The 26,769-nt window shown below is 34.0% G+C and overlaps 1 protein-coding gene across 8 annotated transcripts in view; it reads right to left on the bottom strand.

Moving 5' to 3' along the window:
• Positions 1-26,769, bottom strand: part of METTL25 (methyltransferase like 25) — a 117,768-nt gene that overhangs the window by 11,367 nt on the left and 79,632 nt on the right. For 5 of the 8 annotated variants that reach the window (XM_016922599.4, NM_001279831.1, XM_009425787.5 and 2 more), the window contains 1 exon segment: positions 11,068-11,161. The exons of 2 other annotated variants lie outside the window; for them this stretch is intronic. In XM_016922599.4, coding sequence (XP_016778088.4) covers positions 11,068-11,161 — 94 coding nt within the window. 8 annotated transcript variants of the gene reach the window in all.

Here is a 26,769-nt window from a genome sequence, read left to right as displayed (position 1 = left end):
AGCTCAAAGACCCCAAATAGATTAAACCCAAACAGGTTCTATCCAAGGCATATTAAAGTCAAACTACTGTAAGTCAAGAACAAATAAAGAATTCTAAAATCATCAAGAGAAAAGCATCAAGCCACATATAAGGGAATTTCAATTAGACGAACAGTGGATTTTTTCAGCAGAAAGCTTATAGGACAGGAAAGAATGGCATGATATATTCAAAACATTGAAATATAAAACAAAAAAACTGCCAGCCAAGATAATGATACCCAGAAAAGCCGTCTTTCAGAAATGAAGATGAAAGAAAATATTTCACAGATCACAGATAAGTAAAAACTAAGAGAATTCATCGCCCTTAGACTGGCCTTTAAAAGTACTCAAATGAGTCTTACATCTGGAAGTGAAAAAATAACAATCACCATTATCAAAGCATGAAAACTATAAAACTCACTGGTAAGGGTGATACACAAAAGAGAAAGGAATCAAACTTTATCATTGCAGAAAACCACCCAATCATAAAAATAAATAAGAGGTAAGCAAGACAAAAAAAGATTTAAAAAACAACCAGAAAACAATTTTTAAAATGCCAGAAGTAAGTATTCACCTGTCAATAATAACCCTGAATGTAAATGGACTACATTCTCCACTTTAAACATATGAACTGGCAGAATGGATTTTTTTTTTTTTAAAGACCCAACTATATGCTGCCTCTAGGAAACTTACCTCACCTGAAAACACACTCATAGGCTTAAAGTGATGGGATTACAAAAAGATATTCTGGCCAGATGTGGTAGCCCACGCCTGTTATCTCAGCACTTTGGGAGCCAAGATCATGCCATGGCTCTCCAGACTTTGAGACTCCATCTCAAAATAAAATAAAATAAAATAAAATAAAATAAAATAAAATAAAATAAAATAAAATAAAAGGTATTCTATGCTAACGGAAAAATTGAGCAGGAGTAGATTGGGCAAAATAGAATTCAAGCCAATAGCTATAAAGAGAGAAACTACATAATAATAAAGGGAATACTTTAGCAAAAGAATATGACAATTTTAAATACAGATGCACCTTATACTGGTGTACCTAGATATATAATGCAAATATTATTAGATCTAAAGAGACAGATGGACCTCAATCCAGTAATAGTTGGGGACTTCACCTCACTCTCCGCATTGGACAGATCATCTAGACAGATAATCAACAGAAAAAACACATTAGATTTAAACTGCACATTAGATCAAACTAACAGAACAGACATTTATAAAACATTTCACCCAGCAGCTGCAGAATACACATTCTTTTCATCAGTACATGGAATATTCACCAGGATTAACCATACCTTAGGACACAAAAAAGTCTCAAAAATTTTAAAAAATCAAAATCATACCAAATATCTTATCTGACCACAATGGAATACAACTAAACATCAATAACAAGAGGAAAATTCAAACCTATACATGGAAATTTAAAAACATGCTCCTGAATGACCAATGGGTGAAAAAAAGAAAAAAAAAAAACTAAGAATGAAGTTAAAAAATTCCTTGAAACAATGGAAAACAGAAACATAACATACCAAAACCTACTGAAGACACCAAAAGCAGTATTAAGGGGTAAGTTTACAGCAATAACTAACTACATCAAAAATCTAGAAAGATTTCAAATAAAGAACCTAATGATACATCTCAAGTAATTAGAAAGGCAAGAACAAGCCAAATCCGAAATTAGTAGAAGGAAAAAAATTAAGATCAGAGCAGAAATAAATGCAACTGAGAATTAAAAAGAGAACAAAACAAAAAATTGTTTTTTTGAAAAGATAAACAAAATCTACATTTAGTGAAACAAAGTAAAAAAAAAACAGGCAAGAAGAAATCAAATAAAGAAGATCCAAAACAAAAATATAGACATCACAACAGATACCACAGAATATAAAGACTCATTAGAAGCTACTATGAACAGCTATACACCAAAAAATTAGAAAATGCAGTGCAAATAGACAAGTTCTTAGACACATACAACCTACCAGGATTGAACCAGGAAGAAATAGAAAACCTGAATAGACCAATAACAAGTAACAAGTTTGAATCAGTGATTAAAAGTCTTCCAACAAAGGAAGTTCCAGGACCGATGGCTTCATAGATGAGTTCTACTAAAGTTTAAAAAAGAATGAATACCAATTCATTTGAAACTATTGCAAAAAATTAAAGTGTAGGGAATTCTTACTAACTCATTATACGAGGTCAGCATAACGCTGAAACCAAAAGCAGATAAGGACACAACAACAAAAACATAAAACTACAGGCCAATACTTCTGACAAACATTACACACAAAAATTATCAACAAAATACTAGCAAACTGAATCCAACAGAATATCAAAGATAACACACTATGAAAGTGAGCTATATCTCAGGAATGCATGGCTGCTTCAACATACACAAAGCAATAAATGAGACATCACATCAACAGAATGAAGGATAAAAACTATAATATTATCTCAATAGATGTAGAAAAAGCATTTGATAAAATTCAACATCCCTTCATGATAAAAACTTTCAACAACCTAGACATGGAAGAAACATACCTCAACATAATAAAGGCCATATATGACAATTCCATAGCTAACATCATACTGAAAGGGGTAAAACTGAAAGCTTTTCCTCTAAGAACTTTAGCAAGACAAAGATGCCCAGTCTTACCACTCTCATGCAACACAGTACAGGAAGTTCTAATCAGAACAATTAGGCAAGAGAAAGAAATAAAGGACATCCAAATTGGAAAGGAGAAGGTAAAATTATCCCTCTTTCCAGATGACATGATCTTACATATAGAAAAACCTAAAGATTCTACCAAAAAAAGTCTTAGAACTAATAAACATATTTAGTAAAATTGCAGAACATAAAATCAACATACAAAAATTATTGCATTTCTATACAAAGTGAACTAGATTAAAAAATCAAGAAGTCAATTCCATTTACAATAGCTATAAAGGATATAAAATATATACGAATAAATTTAACCAAGGAGGTAAAAGACCTCTACAAGAAAAACTACAAAACACTGAAGAAACTGAAGTGGATAGAAACAAATGAAGAAACATCCCATGCTCATGGATCCAAAGCATTAATAATATTAAAATGACCATACTACCCAAAGCAATGTACAGGTTCAATGCAATCCCTATCAAAATACCAATGACGTTCTACACAGAATTAGAAAAAAAAATCTTAAAATTTGTATGGAGTTACAAAAGATCCAGAATAGCCAAAGCAATCTTGAACCAAAAGAACAAAGCTGGAAGCATCATACTACTAGACTTCAAAATATTCTACAAAGCTGTAGTAACCAAAACAACATGATACTGGCATAAAAACAGAAACACAGACAAATGCAATAGAACAGAGAACCCAGAAATAAATCCATGTGTCTGCAGTCAACTAATTTTTGATAAAGATGTCAAGAATATACACTGGGGAAAGAATAATCACTTCCATAAATGTTGCTGGGAAAACTGAATATCCATATGCTGAGGAATTAAACTAGACACCTCACCTCTCATCCTATACAAAAATCAACTCAAAATGGATCCAAGACCTAAATATAAAACTCAAAACAACAAAACTACTAGGAGAAAACATAGGGGAAATGCTTCAGGATATTGCTCTGGGAAAATATTTTTGAGTAAGACCTCAAAAGCACCGGCAACTAAAGCAAAAATAAGCAAAGAGGATTATATCAAACTAAAAAAGCTTCTGCAGAGCAAACAAAACAATCATCAGAGTGAACAAGACAATCTACAGAGTAGAAGAAAATATTTGTAAACTCTTCATCCAACTGGGAATTAATATCGAGAATATACAAGGAACTCAAATATCTCAACAGCAAAACAAGAACAACAACAACAACAAACCCAAACATCCAAGGAAAAAATAGGCAAATAATCTGCACTGATATTTCTCAAAAGAAGACATACAAATGGCCAGAAAATATAGAAAAAAAATGCTCAACATCACTAATCATTAGGGAAATACAAATCAGAACCACAATGAGGTATCATCTCACCCAGTTAGAATGGCTATTATGAAAAAAGATAAAAAATAAATGTTGGCAAGGATGCAGAGAAAAAGGAACTCCTATAGACTGTTGGTGAGAATGTAAACTAGTATAGCCACTATGGAGAAGAGGATAGAGGTTCCAGAAAGAACTATAAATGGAACTATCATATGATCCAGCAATCCCACTACTTGGCATTTACTCAAAGGAAAAGAAATCAATATATCAAAGAGCTATCTGCATCCCTATGTTTACTTTAGCACTATCTATAATAGCCAAGATATTGAACCAACCTTGGTGTCCATCAACAGATTAACAGAGACAAAGAAAATGTGGTATGTATAAACAATGGAATATGATTTGGCCATAAATAATAATGAAATCCTTCATTCCTGGCAACATGTGTAGAACTGTAGATCATTAGGTTAAGTGAAATAAGCCAGGATCAGAACGTTAAAAACATAGTATATTCTCACTCAGATGAAGAAGCTGGAAAAAAAAAAGTTAATCTCCTAGAAGTAAAATGTAGTACAGAGGATCCCAGAGGCTTGGAAGGGTAGGGGGAAGTGCATTATAGACAGTGATTTGTTAAAGAATATAAAATTATGGCTAGATAAGAGGATTAAGTTCCAGTTAGTGGTCTATAGCATTGCAGGATGACTATAGTTAACAATAATATACTATATAGTTTCAAATAGCTAGAAGGAGGATCCTGAATGTCCCCAACATAAAGGAATGATAAATGTTTGAGATGATGGATATGCTAATAACCCTGGTCTAATCACTATACATAATATATATTGCAACATCACTATGTATATCATAAATATGTACAATTATTATGTGTCCATTTAAAAAATAAAAAAAAAAATACAGTACAACAACTACTTACATAGCATTTACACTGTATTAGGTATTATATGTAGTCTAGAGATTATCTAAAGTATACAGGAGGATATGCATAGGTTCTATACAAACACTATGACACTAGAGACTGGAGCATCCACAGATTTGGATATCCATGGGAGTCCTGGAACCAATCCCCTGAGGATAGCAAAGAACGACTGTATTTTTCAGTGAAAAATTCAGTGCTTGAAGACTGCTTTCATGATAAACTTTTTAAATTAAATGGTTAAAAATTAGTCTCATTAGATCACAGAGATTTTAAGAAAATTTTAAAATGAAGAGAGTATCTCATTTAAGCTGTATATATACACCTTAAAGATAGATGTCAGAAGTATATTCATGGTCTCATGTTATAGACATGTATATTTATGTATATACATTATGATAAGTGAAATAAGCCAGGATCAGAACATTAAATATGGTATGTTCTCACATATGCAGAAGCTGGAAAAAACATTAATTTCATAGAAATAAAATATAGTACAGAGGATTCCAGAGGCTTAGAAGGGTAGGGTGAAGTGGGGAATAGGGAAATATTTGTTAAAGAATACAAAATTATAGCTAGATAAGAGAATTAAGTTCTAGCAGTCTATAGCACTGTATATTCATGGTCTCATGAATGTATATTCATGGTCTTGTATCATAGACATCATTACTGAGTGTTAAAGCCAGTGAGAGCCTCTTCAACTTCCTGATGATAAAAGGAAGGCATTGGAATGGAAGCATTGCCTGGTACAGATCATCCTTAGGCAAGAACAGACATGCAAACTTATAAATTGAGAGTGCACACTGAATGGCAGCTGAAAGTACTGGTTATGAATGCCACTGCTCCATACTGCTCAACTCCTAGTCTCTAGAAAAAGGAACTAGCATGAATTAAGCTGTGCAGTAAGGCCCTAGTAGGGCCTACTTAGTGGGCTCTGAGTCATCTACAGGAAGATATGCAGTCCTAAAGAGAAACTAGAGTGGGAGACAATATATAAGAAATCATGCTCAGGTGCTTGTAGTTTGTTGACAGTGATTTTAACTCTAATCTATTCTATGCGTTAGAACGCATACATCTTAGTACCCAAAATGTTTCATACATTTGGTCAGTTTTGTCCCATCATCCAGACTTTCATGAGTTAAAGTCCTGGATACCAGCAAATCTTTAACTCTTTAGTAAGATTCATCATTCCTTGATTTTTTTTTTTTTTGCCTTTATTTCAAACTTTAATTTCTTAATCTGTTTTAGAATTACATCTATTTTGTCTGTTGACAAGCATGAATTTTCTCTTTATTTTTTTCTCATAGGTTTATTGTTTGCCTGATGATTGCTAGTTTTGGAAAAATGCCAAATAAGCATTCTTGTGCTCCATGTCTGTTAATAAGTTATATAAGTACGACAAACAGAAGCATGAGTTCTAGAGTTAGACAGCCTGGATCAGAATTCTTCTTCCCCAGTTTCCTAGATTTTGGGCTACAGAAATCCACTTAACTTATGTCTCAATTTCCTCATCTATAAAACAATAATAATATCACTTATTTCATAAGGCCATCCTTAGTATTCAATGAGATAATATAAACAAAGCTTTTAGCACAGTGCCTGGCACAAAGCAAAGGTTTGGTAAACGTTAATTATCTCATGTTGTTTCTAAAAAAGAAATATATTTTATAACAGTTTTGTATTATAGAAATTTTGAAAATAGGACAGAGAATTTCCATATACTGTATACTCTTTTCTTCTGTTAACATTTTACAATATGGTGTGTGTATATATATATATATATATATATATATTTTTTTTTTTTTTTTTTTTTTTTTTTTTTTTTTTTTGGAGACGGAGTCTTGCTCTGTCGCCCAGGCTGGAGTGCAGTGGCACGATCTTGGCTCACTGCAAACTCTGCCTCCCGGGTTCATGCCATTCTCCTGCCTCAGCCTCCTGAGTAGCTGGGACCACAGGCGCCTGCCACCATGCCCGGCTAATTTTTTGTAGTTTTAGTAGAGATGGGGTTTCACTGTGTTAGCCAGGATGGTCTCCATCTCCTGACCTTGTGATCCGCCCGCCTTGGCCTCCCAAAGTGCTGGGATTACAGGTGTGAGCTACTGCGCCCGGCCTACAATATGGTGTATTTGTTATAATTAGTGAACCAGTATTGATACATTATTAACTAAAGTCCACATTATATTCAAATTTCTTTAGTTTTTATTTAATGTCCTTTTCCAGTCTAGAATCCCATCCAGGGAACCCACACTGCAATTAGTCGTCTTGGCTTTGACAGTTTCTCAAACTTGTCTTGATTTGCAGACCTTGGCAGTTTTGAGAAGTACTGATCAGGTATTTTGTAGAATGTTTCTCCATTGGGATTTGTCAGATATTTTTCTCATAAATAGAGTGGGGATAGGCTTTTGAAAGAACTATCATAGGAATAAAGTACATATTCCTCACCTTATAACAAGAGTACATACTAGCAACATGAATTATCACTGTTCATGTTGAGCTTGATTACTTGGCTGAGATTCTGTTTGTCAGGTTCTTCACTGGAAAGTTCCTCTTTTTCTGCCATTCACATACTACGCTCTTGGAAAAAAGTCACTATGCACAGGCCACACTTAAAGAATGGGGAGTTTTGCTCTATCTCCTTGAGGAGGAAATATCTATATAAATTACTTGGAACTCTTTTCCATAGGACATTTGTCTCTTCTCCATGTATTTATTTATTCAATTTGTTTTTTACAGTAAATCTATATAAGGGGGGTCTAGATAAGCAAAGGTAGACCATATACTGTAACTTTTAGAGTGTGGGTTGGATGAGTGGATTACAGACACAGTTGTTCAGAGACCCTCCCCACATCATATGTGATAAGAAGATGGGTTAACAACTGAGGTAGTTCTCACCACTTGATGGTGGGACTGAAGGTTCTTGGCTAGGACATAATTGGCTTAAGAACTAAAGTAAGTGGATGTGAAGGTGAAGCCATCAGCAGATCCTGTCAAAAAAGTCAAGGAAGACAAAGCCATTGGCAAGGAGGCTGAAGTATTCCTGATATTCTCAGGTTGATAGAGGAAGTTATCCAAAGATTAGTATCACTGTGATCTTCTGGAATAAATAGAGCAAAGGTGACTCAGTATGTTTATTACTTTTAGGTATGATTTCATTTTGCATGTAACTGATCTTCCTAAGCTTGAAACATATGGGCTTTTTGCTTTTTAGTTTTCAAGTTTTCTATTGATAGATCCTCAAGTTCACAGATTCTTTCCTCATCTGTGTTCAGCCTAATAATAAGCCCATCAAAAACATTCTTCATTTCTATACTAGTATTTTTGTTTGTTTTTCTTTTCTTGGAGACAGAGTCTTGCTCTGTCATCCAGGCTGAAGTGCAGTGGCACAAGCACAGCTCACGGCAGCCTCAAACTCCTGGGCTCAAGCAATCCACCTGCCTCAGCTACCCAAGTAGCTGGGACTAGAGGTGCATATCACCACACTATCTAATTTCTGAATTTTTTGCTGAGATGGAATCTTACCATGTTGCTCAGGCTAGTCTCAAACTCCTGGGCTCAAATAATTCTCCTGTCTTGGCCATCCAAAGTGTTGGGATTACAGGTGTGAGCCACCATGCTGGCTACTGTGACAGTATTTTTGATCTTTAGCATTTCCTTTTAGCTCTTTTTAAAAATTTCAATCTCTTTCCTTACATTTTCAGTTTGTTCTTGCAGGCTATCTACCTTGTCCATTAGAACTTTTAGTATATTACTCATTATTGTTTTAAATTCCTGGTCTGATAATTCTAACATTTTTGCCATATCTGAATTTGGTTCTGATGCTTGCTCTGTCTCTTCAATCTGTGTTTTTTGCCTTCTAGTATGCTTTGTAATTTTCTCGATAGCGAGATATAGAATAGTGGGTAAAAGTAACTGCTGTAAATAAGCCCTTAGTGATATGATGGCAAGGTGTGAGGGGAGGGGAAATGATTTTCAATGGTTTGTAGTCCTATAATTATGTCTCAGTCTTTTAGTGAGCCTGTGTCTCTGTACTACAAACTTTATCAGTGCTTCTCCGTATTTTTACCCTTTCTTGGGTGGCACAGGATGGCTAGAGTAGGCTGGAGTTGGATATTTTCTTTCTCCCCCATGGAAAGTTAGATTTGGCTGGACCTAGGTATTTTCCTTCCCTCAGGTGAGTTAGGCTCTGACAAAACACTAGCAGGTTAAGTTCTGATTATGTTTCTTCTGAGAAACTATTCATAAGAAAGTATTCAGAAGAGTAGAATGCTCTGGCGTATTTAAAAAATGTTTAGTTTTTCCTCCCCTTGATGGAAGGAGGGGATTTTTTTTCTCCACTATTCTCTAAAACCAGGTTGAGCTCATTAAGGTAAAACTCACAAAGGTGTGGGTGGTCTCTTATGAGTGGTTCTCTCTGTATTTTTTAATTCCCAAAGTTGTCCACACTGAGCCTCCAACAATTTAAATACAGTTCAGCTTTTCCTACTCTGGCACAGGTTTCTGTGGCGGTTTCTGCTCCTGTAAGTTGTAAATCTCTGTATTTGCCTGTCTTTCCAGTTTGGGAGGTAGCAGTTTGCCCTGTGACCTCACTTCTCATAAGATCTGTGGATTTTTCTGTTGTTTTTAGCTTTTACTTGCTAAGACTGAGTGGCAGTTTCCAAGCTTTTATATGCTGGACTGGAAGCTATCCACTGTAAATGTTTTTGTGCAAAGTAAATAAGGTAATGTTTGTGATGTCCATAGCATAATATCTATCACAGAGTAAGTGTTTGGTAAATATTAACTATTCTTAGTATCTTATTAGTTATATAGTAATAAATATATTAAGAAACATTTGCTGTGGTTATTATTAAAGACAAACTGGGAAAACAAAGCCAGAAGGAATGATAATAAATTTTTAAATTTATTAAGTTTAAGTAAAACTGTAGCTCTTAATTTGTGTCAATAATGCTTAGGTTTGTGTTCTTGATATTAAATGCAAGACATGAAATGAGATATGCACTAAAGGTTTGCACTAGGTAAGACTAATTGGAAGGAAGATCAGTCAGGTGAATGAAAAACATTTTTTTAAAATAACTTAGAAAATAACCCAGAAATAAATTAATTAGTGTAACCTTGTCTATTCTCCTTCATTTATGCAAAAACTAGGAGAGTCTTCATTTTAGTGACTAAATAAAAATATTTATAAGCATCATGTTGATTGTGTTGTTACTCATAGTACATATAAAGGGATTACGATGATTAAAAGGAGTATCATATAGTTAGCATTTACTATATACACTGCGTTAAGAGCTTTATGTATATTACCTAATTTAATCCTTCCTAAATCCTATGGCTTTCTTATAGCTATTTTAAAGGGGAGGAAACTGACTAGTCCCAGTTCAATTGCTTTGAGTAATAAAGCAACTGGGGACTAAATGAATAATTGATATAATAAATAATAATACCCTTTAGCTTTGATATAACATTATTATGTCCTTGTAACATTTTCAAGAAATCTATTTCATTCCTTTGACCACATACTCTATTCTTCGTTTCAATTTATACTCAATTCAAAATACCAGAGTAATCCAAGTTCATTTAATATTTTAGTTAATAGCTCGTCTGAATGTTGAAAGCTGTTTTTTTTCCCCTCAGTGGTAGAATATTTATTACTATCAGTCAACAAGTTTACCTTTCTGCTTTCAGTAATATGTTATCAATTACTAACTTGGGCCTCCTATGATATTACAACTTTTCAAGATTCTCCTATTTGAAGGCTTTTGAATTTAAGATTTTTAATTTTAGTTATATAAGCTGTAAATAGATGCATTTCAAAATTAAAACCATTCTCTCTTGCTTTACTTCTATTTCTCACTTGTACTGTTGTCCTGCTTTTTAACTGTATTTTGATTTGTAAATTGGCACATTTTTAACTCAAACTAAAAGAGGGAAACTCTGGAGATACATGACAGTAAACTTTCTACAATGACAAGAAGGATAAACTGGAAATAAGATGATGGAGGTCTTGTTTCAATATAATTTGGACCTTTTCACAAATGAGAGAAAATTAGAAGGGAAACTATTTTGTATTCTCTCAATTCATTACAAAATAGAAGTTCTTCTGTCTTTTCTGAAAATAATGAGTCATCATATACTGACCTTGGACTCATCTAATCCAAGCTTCTTTAGAGATCGTCTGACATAATCCAGAAAAGAAGAACATTTGGAATAAATTTTACCAACATGTCGATCACTGTAAAACAAAATTGAATAAATTTTTAGTTTTTCCAATGTAAATTTTAGATGGTTTTAATTTCAATCATGAAATATTTTTAAATATTTTCTGTGGATATAGCACAAGATCCAAATGTGATCAAAATATAGTAATACTTTTGAGGACATTTTAAAGTTACATGTTATAATGTATTCAGGATCTGCTTCTGACAATTCTCATAACATATAGCAGTGAAGGCTGTGAGAAGGAAGTTTTAAACACAGTATTAAAAAGCCTCATTTTTAAAAGGAACTATTGGTCTTTCAAAAGTTTCCATTGTGCTATGAAACACATTTGAGATTTACTGGCTCAATATTACAATGCACATCTCATGACAACACCTGTTAGTAGAGGCAATAATTCAACAGCTATGCAAAGAGAACTTCTTCAATTCCAGCCATTGATCAAGCCCCATATAATGAGATGGATCTGACTTGATCTCATTTATGCCCTGCAAATTCTTATTAATAATGTACACAAAGTAGCATGGGATGGTTTTGAATTTAAACAATACAATGCTAGAGTACCACATCTCACAACTTTGGTTACAATTTAGGTGTAATGTAAAAATCAAGAGGATAAAAAAATTAACTAGGAATTATCAAAAACAAGGAATGAAGCCTCATTTACTCTTGGCAATATAAATATTAGCACCTCTGATTAATTAGACATAATGTTCTATCAATTCTTCCTTTAAAATATATTCAAAACATATTTCTTCAGCTCAATTTCAAGACGGCATCTCAATTCCACTTTTTATTACATCATGTCCTGATTATTCCAACTATTTCCTAAATAAGACCTCTAAAACTGAAGTCTCTCTTCTTCACCTCTTCCTACATGTTATTTTCTAAGAGCCTTTTTATTTTGTCACTTTTCTGCTCCAAAAGCTTTCAATACCTCTCCCATTTATTGGGATAAATTTGAAACTCCTTAAACCATCAGGGCCCACTATAATCACATTTCTCAACCGCATATCCCATTACATTCCAGTATTTAGTTTTTTCTCCTTAGATCAGTCTACTAATTGTTTCAGACTGTCTTCCACATTTCTGCCTTGGTACATTTGCTCATGCAGTTTCCTCTTAATGGATTACACAGTTCCCCAATCTCTTCTACATCTTAGTTGAACTGAAGTCTTCCTTTATGATAAAGTGTAAATGTACATGTTCTTTTTGGTAACATGACTAATAATAATCTTTTCTAATTTTGAATTTCTATAGCCCCTACGATTCTTCCATTTGTTTGTTATTTATCACTGCCTTGATTTAATAGTCACTTGAATAGGTATAGGTTCCAGAAGGCAGAAAATATATTTTTGTAGGTTTCTGTATCATTCTCAGATCCTGCACATACAGGATCCTACACATACACATCATTCTCAGATCCTATACATCTTAGGTGTAACAGATACCATATAATAGATATATATCTTATGTATCACAAAATAATTGATTTCACTGTGTAGCCAGGAAAATATGCCATTTAATATTAAATTCCTGCTGCTCAGCTTAAAAAAGTTAAGCTTTGATTTTTTTTTTTTAATCCAAAAGGAGAAGCACTTAAGTTTTTCCCATAAGCCAGTTATTCTGGCTCCAATTTTATACCATTCTTCACCGTCTTATGGAGTAGCTCTTGAGAAAAAGCATAGAATAGTACATAAGAGGGTGGCTTCCAGTCAGACTGGCTCTATCATCTATGAGTTTCTTGTTCATTAAAATGGGATATCAATAGCATTTACTTCATAGAGTCACTATGAGGATTAAATTTCGTTAACACATATAAGGTGCTCAGAACTGAGCCATGATGTAAGCTGTTGTTGTTACTTTCATTAATATTGCTTTTATAATTACTGGTATTATAATCTAGATTTTGCTTTTATTATACTGTTAAAAGACCCTGAGTAAAATGTTCCTAAATAAGTATTAAACATTCTAAGTGTAAGAGAGAATATAGTGTAAGTATAGGTGGTATTGGTTTGTTTCCAGGGTGTTGTCCTTCAGACTACTTGAAAATAAGAGACACATTTTCAATTTTAATTTGGCCTTGTTTTAGTTTTCCCTTTCAAAATACACTACTTTTTACTGTAGCAAAGTATCACAGTATGGTTATTATAAGATTGCTTTTAGTGTGTTAAGCAGTGATTTGCTATATAAGACTTTTTCTTTAAGTCCTTTGTTAATCTGTATTATTTCAGACCTGTTTTTAGCAATAACAGGAAAAAAATTACTCAACTAGAACTAGAAAGTTGATGATGTGATCATGTTGCTTCATCTCTTTATAACACTGCCTCCTCAACAACACTGGCATTCTCTTAGTTTCTTGAACACACCATGCTTTTAGCTACAAACACTATTCCCAGAACACTATACTCTCAATCCCTCTGCTTTGGAAACACCAAACTCCTCCTTTCAGATCCTATCTCAAATATTGTTTCCTTAGTTAAGCCTTTTCTGGCCCTCCAGAAGTTGGGCTCCTAACACAGAGAACTTTTCCTTCACATACTCTCTTTGTTTCTCTGATCGTCTCCCCCTTGATATTTTAAGCCAGTGAATTCTCCAAAGTGGGTGAACACATCCAAAGGGAAAGAGAATATTAGATTTTTTATTTCTATTTTGTCTCTTTTAAATTTCAATTTCTGAGTTTACTGTAAAATCTATATAATATGCTAGTGGAGAGACATGTATACCACTTATAAATAAATATTCATTTTTGCACACATGCTCAGAAATGTTTCTTGACAGAGGTGTGAAGCATAAAAATATGTTTGAGACTACTACTTTAATCAGCTGGAACACAGCTGTCTTGCTCATAACAATATCCCCAGAACCTAGCATAGTACCTCACACAGCAGGATCTCCATAAATGAATTAAATAAATAATCTCTCAGCTAGCAGAAACAAATACATCTAGTTACACAATAAGAGAAAAATGCATTAATATAATAAACAGGTCTATCTATTGTATTCAAGTATAATAGATATAGGCAGGCTTAGTTGTACAAATAAGTGTAATTTAAAATAGAGAGCTACTGAAGAAATATGTAACAGAAAGTGCAAAGTTAACAATACAAATAACAGCTAGTATTAATTTTGTTTACTATGTACCAGTAATTCTTATGTCCTTTGCTGCATTTACTCACTTAATCCACACAACAACCCCATGTGGTAGGTCCCATTATTATCCCCATTTTAAAGATTTTAAAGTAGACAGAGGTTAAGTAAACTTTCCAACATCTGACTTCATAATCTGGGATATTAACTACTAGTCAGTATTACTTCCAGCATACTACTTGAATAGGATTCATACTCAATACTGTTAAACTGCAGATGAGGAATGGCCACCTCTGTGTTACAGGTAAACAGCAAAACAGATTCCATGACACCACACCAAAGTGTGTGTACATATTCTTACAGAAAAGCTATGCAGACCCTCCTGCTATAATTAAGGAAACAGAATTTTAGTGTTTTAGTGAACCTATGGGATACTAAATAATTCTAACAATTAAAAAATTATATGAGGGAATAGACTTCATAGGAAGGGATTTGTTCTTCCCGAGTCATTTATTGCTAGACTTATTGCCCAAACTCATCAGCAATTAGGACCAGGAAGTATGTTTATGATTTCCAAATGTTATACATGTTAATTAGGTTGCTTATTCATTCATTTTAAAAAACATTTATTTAAATGTTGTATATGCACGATAGTGTAGTGGTTGGTATAGGTTTTGAACTAAAGACTGAAACAAGCTTGAATCTGCACTCTATCCTTATACAACCTCTTTGCCTCTTCTTGATCATCAGTAGAATGGTGGTGTTAAATCTATCTCATAAGGCTGAGGATAAAATAAAATATTCAATATACAGTGCATGGCTCAAGAAAAAAGGGACTTTTTCAGAAAACAGAAATATCAGGTATAGTATTATTACCACTATTAAGTATAACGAATCAGACTTTAGAACCTTTGAAAGTTAAAGGTTACTTTTGCATGATATGAGACCAATTTCTAGAAGGCTTGGTATTTCATAAAGTAATCTTAAAAATAATATCTGCAAAGTGAGTTTATGATGTAGAATGTAATTGCTCTTTTGTAGGTGCAAGGAAAGGGAAATATTCATTAGTATTTAGAAGGGTCTATGGTTTTAAGGATAAATATTGTGATTAAAAATTATTTATTCATTCATGTAATTTAGAAACAGGGTCCTGCTCTGTTGGCCAGGCAGGCATGCAGTGGCATGATCATAGCTCACTGCAGCCTCAAACTCATTGGCTCAAGTGATTCTCCTGCTTCGGCCTTCTGAGTAGCTGAGACTAAAGGCATGAGCCACTGCACCTGGCTAAATACTGCAATTGTATTAGTTAAGCAATAGAAGAAAAAGAGGTAGGCCAAAGAATCTTTAAACAGAAAATAAAAGGGCAGAATAGGATTATTCACAAAAGGAATATGGGGTGTGTTATATTTTTCAGGAATGGCAGTCTTATTTATAAGAGAATGCGCTATAAAAGAAAATTCACAAAAATCTTTACAGTTTCTTGAGAGTATCATTTATGGCATTTTGGTCCAATAATGTTTTACTCTTCATATTTAATAATTTAAAATAAAAACTTATAATTTCTTTATGTTGCCTCCATGTAGAAGTATTAATGTAACAATAGCTCAGTCTAGAAGAAATTTTTAACACATAGAGCCTTATGGGCACAGAAACTTCTGTCATTAAACAGACATGATAGAAAATAATAAAAGGAGAGCAAAAACCATTCACCAAAGAGAAAAGATGTCACACTGTGTTCCTAAGATAAACTGTTTACTGTAGTTAAAAGAAAATATTAACATTTAAACATATTAATATTTCAGAAGAATTCTTGAAAATATTTTATAGTTCCCTATCAATATTTGTGATATTGAAGAAAATTATGACAAAATATTTATTTTGTTATTGTCATTTCCTTTGGAGTTGATAGGCAAATAATCACTTAAATCCCAAATGAGACCCTAAAAATCAGAATAATTATTTTCATGATTTTCCTGTGTTTTTCAGAGTGGGCTCCACAAAACAGTGTTTAATTGTCTATACACAGTTCAGAGAAGAAAGATTGTATGAACAAGTAAGCATGGTTTCAACAGAGGTAAAGAGATTTCTTCTAATAATAATAAAAATCAATCAGTATGTTCCAGGCATTGTTGTAAGTACTTTTTAGATTTTAGCTTCATTTTCAAAACACCCTTTTGAGGTAGGTACTGCTATTAACCCCAATTTACAGATGGGAAAACTTAGGCAAAAAAATATAAAATAATATGCCCACGACCACAGTGATATGATGCAGTGGGGATACTGGGATTAGAAACCAGGCAGTAGAGCTCCTGTGCTTATGTTCTTAATGGTGACACGCTGCTGTCTCTCACCAAACTATTAGGAGTCTTTAAAATATAAATACGCACTTAAGTCTTAAAGAGGAGGATACTGCATGAAGCATTCACTTTTAAGAAATTCTTTTCTTCCCAGGTATTTTCACAGAATCATTGCACTTTAGGACAACAATCTGGAGAACAGTTACAGAATAATCAAAGTCTGATTTATCCTCTTTCAAAAGCTTTTCTAAAATACTCTGGAGTCAGGTTCTTTGGTTCTATTACTTGAAGTGAACGAAAGGAAACAAAAAATCATTTGAGATGGGAGCTGATCAACAACACAAATAAATAAAACATGTACTATTAATATATTAGATAGTAAGAGCTGATGAAAACCTGGTGATAGAGGAGAGAAAGCAGATATGAAAGGTTAGAGAGGAGTGATGGTAAATAGTGGATATCTCAAAGATAATAATTTTGAATAAAAGACCTGAAGAAAGAGACTGAGCTAACCAAGAGACTATCTGTGGAAGAATTCCAGGCAGAGAATGTGGCATAATTAAAGGCCCTGAGTAGAGAAGTGTTTCTGGTATTTTCAACGAACTTTAAGGAAATTAGCGTATCTGGCACAGACATGAACAAAAGGAAGAGTAGCAATGAGGTCAGAGAAAAAATGAGGAGCCAGATGACATAAGGCTTTGCAGATCACAGGAAAAACATTAGCTTTACTTCTGAGGTAAACAGAAGCCACTGGAAGATTGTGAGCAGGAGCCCACTTAAAAATATCAATGGTATCACTCTAGCTATTGTGTAAAGAATAGGCTATAGTGAGCAAAAGTAGAAGAGAGAGACCAACTAGGAAATTATTAAAATAATCTGGGTGAAAGATGATGATGGCTTGGACCAGAGTGATGGTCCTGAGGACGGTGAAAAGTGAAAAAAAATTACATATATTCTGAAGGGAGAGGTTATAAAGTTGCTGAAAGATTGAACCTAGGCAGTGAGAAAGAAGAGTCAAGGATGTCTTAAAGATTTCTGGTCTGAGTACCTGGAAGAATACGATCGTCATTAACAGGTGAATTTGGGATTCACCAGTATAGATGATACTTAAAGCCACCAGATGGGATGAAATAAGGTATGTAGTAGGTATAGACAGAAAAAAAAAGCCACCTCAACAATTAGAGGTTTGAAAATGAGAAATCAGCAAGAAAACTGGAAAAACAACAAGAGTGAAAGGTGAGTATATTCTGAGTCTTTCCCTAGAATATGAGAGAAAGAAGTGTTTCAATAAAGAGTGGAAAATTGGGTGCAATACTAATGGCAGGCAAAGTAAGAAGAGGACTGAGAATGGATCACGCAATTTAACAACATAGGGTCATTCATGTTCCAGAAAAGGGTGGTTTGCTGGAGTGATGGAAATAAAATCTTACTGCAACATGTTTAAGGGAAATGGGAAAGAAATTGGCAGCACTTTCAAGGAATTTTGCTATAAAGGAAAGAACCAACATAGGACAGTGGTTAGAGGGGAAAATTGGGTGCAGAGGATTTTTAGAATCTGTGCTCTTAAGCACTATGATACACCATTTCATTTAATAAAACTGAAAAAATGGTCATCAAGGAGCTCAGAAGGTAGCAGAGGAGTAGAAATACAATTAATTGTATTATTCAGGTTCAGTAAGAACAGTGAATCACAGCTTAAGTATTACAGGAGAACAGAAAAAGAAGAAAAGGAGGAAAGAAAGCTATCACAGAGATGTCTTCTAAACTGGATTTTAAAAAACCCAGAATTTCACCTTCCAGAGGTCCTGGAATGAAAGGATGGCAGAAATAGGGAGAAGAATATTCCAGGTAGAGAGAACAACTCCAAGAAAACACACAAAGTGTAAAAATAATGGCATGGGAAATGATGAATAATCTGGTGTGCCAGGACGGTGTGCATGGGCAGCTGTTCATGGTGCACAGGAAGAATGGGATGATGGATTAGGCTGGAATGAAAATTAATAACAGATTTGAAATGGCCTTGAATGCCACAATAATAGTTTAGGTTTGGGCATAAAGAATTATTAGCAAACATTTGAAAGTTAGAAAAGTGACATGACTATTTGGGAAAGACAAATGATGAGAAGTTAAGAACAGATTAAAAAGGGCCTCTCTGTCAGAATAAAGCATGGTCAGCATGCTAAAAAGGAATCAGTATACTTTCTTTTAATAAAAGTGAATGCACTGGATCTAATTAAAATTCTACTCAAGTGAATCCAACAACACCCACATGCTTCTCCAAAAATGCAATTGTAAGAACATGGTTTACTTGTAACACTTTCCAAGGAAGCAGCATTTTGGAGGGAGATTTTAGAGAAAGGTGAAGCAGAGGTATACTAAATAAATGAAAGCAAACACATGCAGGACAGATTGTACCAAAATTCAGTTTCTCCATAATCACAAAATATTTATGAAATTATTGTAACATTATTATTATTTTGTGCCTTTTGTATGCTAATACATATTGAAAGACTTAAAAGATCAACAACATAAAATTTTGCTGTAAATAGCTATCATTTAAGGGAGCTCCAAAAAATCTTCAAGTTACTTTTCAGTTTAAAAGATACCTTCTAATTTCAACTTGACCACACATTATGGATTAAATGATTATCTTTAATTTTGTGAGATAGTTTTAATGATCACTTTCCTATTTGATTATAGCAAAATCACAATTAAAATTAAACTAGGTAACATAATTATAGGTAGCAAAATACTATATATATTTTTTGTATAGCTGTATACATTTCTTATTATGCAAGAGAATAATAAAGTGAAAAAAGTGTACAAATTGGATTTTCCCTGTTTTCTTTCCAAGTGTTTTAAAAGAGATTTTTAATCCAAGAAATTCCTTCCTTGGCATTTTATTCCCCTTAGAAAGTTTCTATTATAGATAAGTACTAATTGTAAATAAATTTCCATAAATTATTGAGTTTTAACATAAATGGGCTAAATCACAATTATAAAGTTAAAATGTTATCCTTAAATCCCTGAAAAAGGCTTACTTCTAACCTTAGGCTATATAAACAATTACACTTAAAGAACTTTCAGGATAATGTTTCAATTATTCTAAAACAGTATTATTACTGGAAGATGATTTATTTTAGCTAGCAAGAAAAATAAAGAAAATGGAAAAGAAGTAATTAAGTGACCTTATTTTCTGTCTTTAGTACTATTGCTGGCCAGTAATTCCAATAACCTTGATTTACAATGCTAATACAAAGAGCCTTGCAAATCAACTCATATTAAAAATATCTCAAAGAGAATTTACCATTAAAAACAAGAATGGGATGGTGAAAACCTTTCTGGACTACGAATTTAGTCCTGATCCTGGTTCTTTCAGGCTATATGACTTTAGACAAGCTTTTAACCACTTATTTTTTCTTATCATTATAATGAGGTGCCTATATTAGATATTGGAGTATACTATGTGGCTCAACTGACTGTGGGGTATAGCCTGATAAAAGATTAATATTTTAGTGATACTGAACAAAAGCAATAAGCATTTACAAAACATGTGTAAGGCATAAAGAATGTAAATAAAACAAACTCTTGTACCCAACATCAAACTTGAGAAATACATTACTAGTATTAAATACCTTGATTTCTATATGTACTTCTCCTCTTCCCTACCTTATCATTCTGCCTCATAATCCACTGCTCCCCGCAACTCCTACAGGAAACTATGACATTGAATCTTGTGTTTACCTTACTTATGTTGTTCTTGCTTGTTTACCACATATTTATACTCCTATTCAGTTTTGCTCTTTTCTGAATTATATAAGTGGAAACATTTTATAGGAGTTTTTCTGAGATTTCAGTTAAAATTATATTCACAAGATTCAACCACATTGATGCATGTAGCTGTAATTCATACATTTGCATTGTGGTATATAAAATACTTCTATATACATGAATGTAATACAATTTATCCATTGTTCTATTAATGAGTTTTTTGTTCCTGGATTTTTGCTTTTATAAACATTGCTGCTATTGATCATTCTTGTAAAAGTTTCTAGAAGCAAACATATAAGAATTTGTCTAATATATATACTTAGGTGTAAAACTGCTGAGGCATGTATATATATTTTCCATTTTATTAGATAACGCTAAGTTGTTTTCATTTCATTGATCTTCCGTGGGTTTTTTTTCAGTCTCAATTTTATTTATTTATGCTCTGATCTTGATTATTTCTTTCTTTAGAATTTTGGATTTGGTTTTTGCTTTTCTAGTTCCTTGAGGTCATTTATTTCAAGTTTTTCTACTTTTTTGATGTAGGTGTTTATTGCTATATACTTTGCTCTTAATGTTTCTTTTGCTGAATACTATACAGTCTGGTATGTTGTCTTCATTTTCATTTGTTTCAAGAAATTTTAAGGCCGGGCGTGGTGGCACATGCCTGTAATCCCAGCACTTTGGGAGACCGAGGCAGGCAGATCACCTGAGGTCAGGAGTTTGAGACCAGCCTGGCCAACATAGTGAAACCCCGCCTCTACTAAAAGTACAAAAATTAGCCGGGCGTGGTAGCTTACACCTGTAATCCCAGCTACTGGGGAGGCTGAGGCAGGAGAATAGCTTGAATCCGTGAAGCGGAGGTTGCAGTGAGCCGAGACTGCACCACTGCACTCCAGCCTGGGCGAAAGAGCGAGACTCTGTCTCAAAAACAAAAAAAAAAAAAAGAAATTTTAAAATTTCCTTTTTAACTTCTTAATTGACCCGTTGGTCATTCAGGGTCATGTTGTTTAATTTCCATGTATTCGTACAGTTTCCAAAGGTTCTCTTGTTATTGATTTCTAGGTTTATTCCATTGTAGTCAGAAATGATACTTGATATGATTTCTACTTTTTTGAATTGGTTGAGACTTGTTTTGTGGCTAACATATGATCCTGGGTAATGATCCACGTGCTGATGAAAAGGATATATATGCTGCAGCAATTGGATGAAATGTCCTGTAAATGTCAGTTAGGTCTAGTTGTTCTACAGTGCAGTTTAACACAAAGTTTCTTTGTTATATTTCTGTCTGGCTAATCGGTACATTACTAAAAGTGGGGTGTTCAAGTCCCCTATTATTATTGTATTGCAATCTATCTCTCCCTTTAGATCTATTAATATTTGCTTTATATATTTTCATGCTCTGGTGCTGGGTGCACATACATTTACAATTGTTATATCCTGCTGAACTTACCTGCCTATCATTATATAATGACCTTCTTTGTCTCTTTTGGCTTGAAGTCTATTTTATGTGATGTAAGTATAGCTGACCCTTAAACAACATGGGGATTAGGGGTGCCGACATCCTATGCAGTAAAAAATTTGCATGTAACTGTTGACTACTCCAAAGCTTAACTACTACTAGTGTACTTTTGACCGGAAGCTTTACCGATATCATAGTGAATTAAAACATATTTGTATTTCACAGATAGTACAAGTTTTTTGCACAAGCTGTTATAGCTGCAGCAAAGGTGTTAGGAATTTCTTTTTCTCTTTTTACAGTAGTCCTTATGCTGGATTCATTTATCTTGAAATGGTGGGCAACCACAGCTGCAGACCTCAATCTATAGTACATATCGAGCAAATCAACTTTTTCTTGTAATGTCATGACTCCTCTGCATATCGGGAGCACTTCCAGGATCACTAATGGCACTTAATAAGGATATCATGGTATTGTTATTCAAGGTTTATGGTACTGCCCTAAAGACAACGAAAAATAGACAAGAACTGTGAGAGATCACTTTTTACTGATACACAATCCACTGGAGAAACAAACTGCTCACAGAGATTTGCAACACAAAGTGTTTTAAACGAATACTCGCAACACTTGAGCTCAATACAATGCTAATAAGAGGTGGCTATAAAATTATTACACTATATACTATAGCTAATTTAATGTGGTTATAATTTAATATTTCATACTTACATTAGTTTACATTTCTCTTGACTGTGAATAGTGCCACATATTGTCTGTGTTTGTGTGCATGTTTTTATATAAATTTTGACTTTTATTATAGATTTGTATATATTTTATGGTAGTAAATGGTAAACAATATGTATATATTTTATGCATTCAAGATAGACCTCATTTTCTTAATTTGTTGATATTTTTAGGCTACATGGTTTGTGTGTGAGTTTATTCAATTGTCACAAGTCTCAAATATATTTTCCAATGTACTTATTAAAAAAATACTGCATATAAGTGGACTTGCACTTGGGTTTTGCTTTTCTAGTTCCTGGAGGTATACTATTAGGTCGTTTCTCTCAAGTTTTTCTACTTTTCTTGATGTACGTGTTATACACTTTGCTGTTAATATTTCTTTTGCTGAATTCTATAGAGTCTGGTATATTCAACTCTGTGTTGTTCCAGGGTAACTGTATATAGCAATACCTGGTTTCCATTTGAATGGAGTATCTTTCTTCCATCTCTGTACTTTTGGTCTATGTGTGTTGTCCTTACAGGTGCAGTGAGCTTCCTGTAGGTAGCATGTAAGAATAGCTGGGTCTTGTTTTTTTGATCCATTTAGCTACTCTATATCTTTTAATAATTTTGTCAATTTACTTTCAATGCTATTGATTGGTAAGGAATTACTACTGCCATTTTGTTACTATAAAAAAGCTAAAAAAAACCTCTATAACTCCATCACCCCCACATTTTGACTTTTTGATGTCTGTTTACTTTTTTATGCCTATCTCTTAACAAATGTTATGATTATTATTTTTGATATATGTCTTTTTGCCTTTATACCAGGGATATGAATTGCGTGGCGTATCACATTTACAGTATTAACAGTCTTCGGAATTTTGTCTGTGTACTTACTTTTACCAATGAGTTTTATACCTTCAGCTGATTTTCCTGTTGCATGTTAGCATCCTTCTCTTTCCGACTGAAGAACTCCCTTTAGCATGTCTTGTAAGACACCTCTGGTGGTAATAAATTCCTTCAGCTTCTGTTTATCTGCGAGAGTATCTCCCTTCATATTTGAAAGATAGCTTTGCTGGCCACCATATTATCGGTTGACAGTTACTTTGGCACTTTGAATGTCCTCCCACTTCCTCCTGGCCTGAATTTTCCACTGAGAAGTTTGTTGCCAGATGAATTAGAGCTGCTTTTCCCTTGCTGCTTTTTTGATCCTTTCTTTGTCTTTTACTTTTGAGATTTTGATTATTATATGTCTTACAGTAGTCTTACTTGGGTTGAGTGCAAAAGTCTTTAACTTTCCTACACTGAAGTATTTGTATCATTTTCTGAGTTTAAAAGTTTTCTGTATTATTTCCTTGAATAAGTTCTCTATCCTCTGCATTTTTTCAACTCCATTTTGAAGGCTGCTATAGTCTGAATATTTGACCCTTCCAAACCTCATGTTGAAATTTGATCCCCAATGTTGGAGGTGGGGCCTAATGGGAAAAGTTTAGGCCATAGGGGCAGACCTTTCATGAATAAGTTATTGCCCTCCTGGGTTGGGGGACAGTGAGTGAGTTCTTGCTCTATTAGTTTCCACAAGACCTGGTTGTTAAAAAGAGCCTTGGCACCTCCCCTCTGTTTTGCTTCCTCTCTTGCTATGTGGTTTCTGCACATGCTGTCTACACTTTGCCTTCTGTCATGAATGAAAGCAGCTGAGGCCCTCTCCATAAGCCAAGGAGATGTTGGGACCATTCTTCTTGTATAGTCTGCTTAACTGTGAGCCAAATAAACCTCTTTTCTTTATAAATTACTCAGCCTTAGTTATTCCTTTATAGCCACATAGAAATGGACTAATGCCATGACTTAAATTTACTCTTTTGAGGTTATTTTTTAGGCATACTGCATTCTTTTTTTTCTTTTCTTTTTGGTCTCCTCTGACAATGTATTTTCAGATAGGCTGTGTAGGCTGTAGGCTACTTTCTTTCAGCACTTTGAAGACATCACTGACTTCTAGCTTCCACTGTTTATGCTGAGAATTCAGCTGGTAGACTAGTTTAGTTCCTTTAGGGGTATTCTGCTTCCCTCCTTCACTCCTCTCACCTCTGGCTGCTTTAAGAATTTTCCCTTTGTCTTTATTTTCAGCAATTTTACTCTTACGTGTCTAGAACTTTTCTTTTTACTTCATCATAAGATTTGTGTACTTCCCAAATCTTAAGATTGATATCTTTTTGTCAGGATTGAAAAATTCTTAATATTGCTATTGCCCCATTCACTGTCTCATCTTCTTCTCAGACTGCAGTTAATATATACATGAAACCTATTCCCTGTATTCCACATAGCTCTTAGTCTTTGTTTTCTATTCTCTAGCTTTTTTTTTGTTTTTTGATCCCTCATTGTAGATATTTTCTTCTGATCTTTCAGTTCATTAATTATTTCTTTAGCTGTGTCTAAAGTGCTGTTAAGACTATCCATACATTTCTTGATTTTAGTCATTTTCTTGTTCAGTTCTAGAATTTTCATTGGGATTTTTTTAATGTTTTGGTTCTCTGACAAAAAATATTTTATTTCAATGTGCATATTGAGCATAGTTCTTTAAATTAAACTTTCAATTTTAAAATAATTATAAAATCACATACAGTTGTAGGAAAGAATAAGGACTGGTGTACTCTTCATCTGGATTTCCACAATGTCTCATGACAGTAATATTCAGGATACTGATGTGGATGCAGCCAAGATACAGAATACTTCCATCACCACAAGGATCACTCATGTTGCTGTTTTACAGCCATATGCACTTCCTGCTTACTCCACCCTCTTTTCCTACTTCAGCAACCACTAATACCTTGTCATTCTATAATTCTGTCATTTCAAGAATGTATATAAATAGAATCATACGGTATATAACCTTTTGGGATTGGCTTCTGTTCATTCAGTATAATTCTCTGGAGATTCACTCAGGTTGTTGTGCGTATCCACAATACTTTTTGTTTTATTGCTTAGTATTTCATGGCATGGATTATTACAGTTTGCTTAAATACTCACTCACTGAAGGACATCTGGGTAGTTTTCAGTTTGGGTGACCAGGAATAAAGCTGCTATAAACATTTCTGTACAAGTTTTTGTATAAAGGTAAGTCAGCTTCTATTGATTATTAAAGGTCTTTTTTATTGCTGGGACTTCCAGATTCCCATGTGATCTCCACTGACACCCTGATAGGGGTTACCTTGTTACTGCTGAGTGATGGTGAAAGTCCTGACTCTCTACTAGGCCTCCCTTGATACCAACCACCCTAGTGGGGGAAACGAGGGGTGTCATATGGCTGGCTGGGTAGGAAGTGCAGGCCTCTCACATGGTCTGTATGACACTGTGGTAGTGGTATTGCGTTAATTTTTATCGCAGTTGGATGCAAGTCCTAGTTTCCTACTCAGCCTTATCTAATACCTCCACAAACGGGTTATAAGGGAGTTTCATTACAGCCTGGCAAGGATGAAAGTGCAGGCTCTGTACTTCTTGGCCTTTGTTGGCATAGGTGAGAGTGGAGTCACAGGTTTTTCTGTGTGTGTGTGTGTGTGTTTCTATTTTTTTTTTTTTTTTTGCTATAGTATGGCAGTAATGCATAAAAGTTTTTCTAGGCCTGCCCGCTTCCTGGTCTTTCAGTTTTCATTTGAAATTTCTTTTTTTTTCTGTGCCTATTGGTGGTTCTAGATTACTACCTTTTTCAACTCCAATCCTGGGCTCTATGAAACAAAAAGAAAACCCGGGGGACTCGTACTGTGTTGTTCCTTCGGTCCGGAAACCCCTAGCCAGTCTGCTCTATTCTCTTTACCTTTTGTCTTTTTGTATTCATTTTATACATAATGTTCGGGGATTTAGTTGTACTTAGCAGGAAAAATAGAGAAAAGTACACTATTCTATATTTCCAGAGTTGAACTCTCTGAAGTATAGTTATTTTAAGCCTTTCTCTGGCTTTCCTAAGGGTACATTTCTGTTGACTGTAGTTTAGCTTTGATTTTGGTCATGTTGTCTTGTTTCATCACATAGCTAGTTATTTGGGATTGGTTTTGTAAGGTACTATATATATATATAAGATGTTAGTGATAATTTGAGGCTTAGATTTACATTATTTTGTCCAGAGGGAATTTATTTCTTGTAGGCAGCTAGCAGAAGCAATAATCTGAAATACTTTAATTGCAGCTTGAGATAATTCAAAATGGGGCTTTACTCATTTCAGGACTATTCTAGTTCACTCTTAACTCTTACAGTATAAATCTTTAGGGACCTAACTCAAAGTATGAGTGGTTTACT

The sequence above is a fragment of the Pan troglodytes genome, chromosome 10, assembly GCF_028858775.2.
Source record: "Pan troglodytes isolate AG18354 chromosome 10, NHGRI_mPanTro3-v2.0_pri, whole genome shotgun sequence".
Lineage (NCBI taxonomy): Eukaryota > Metazoa > Chordata > Mammalia > Primates > Hominidae > Pan > Pan troglodytes.
This window is presented reverse-complemented; position numbering and strand designations above follow the sequence as displayed.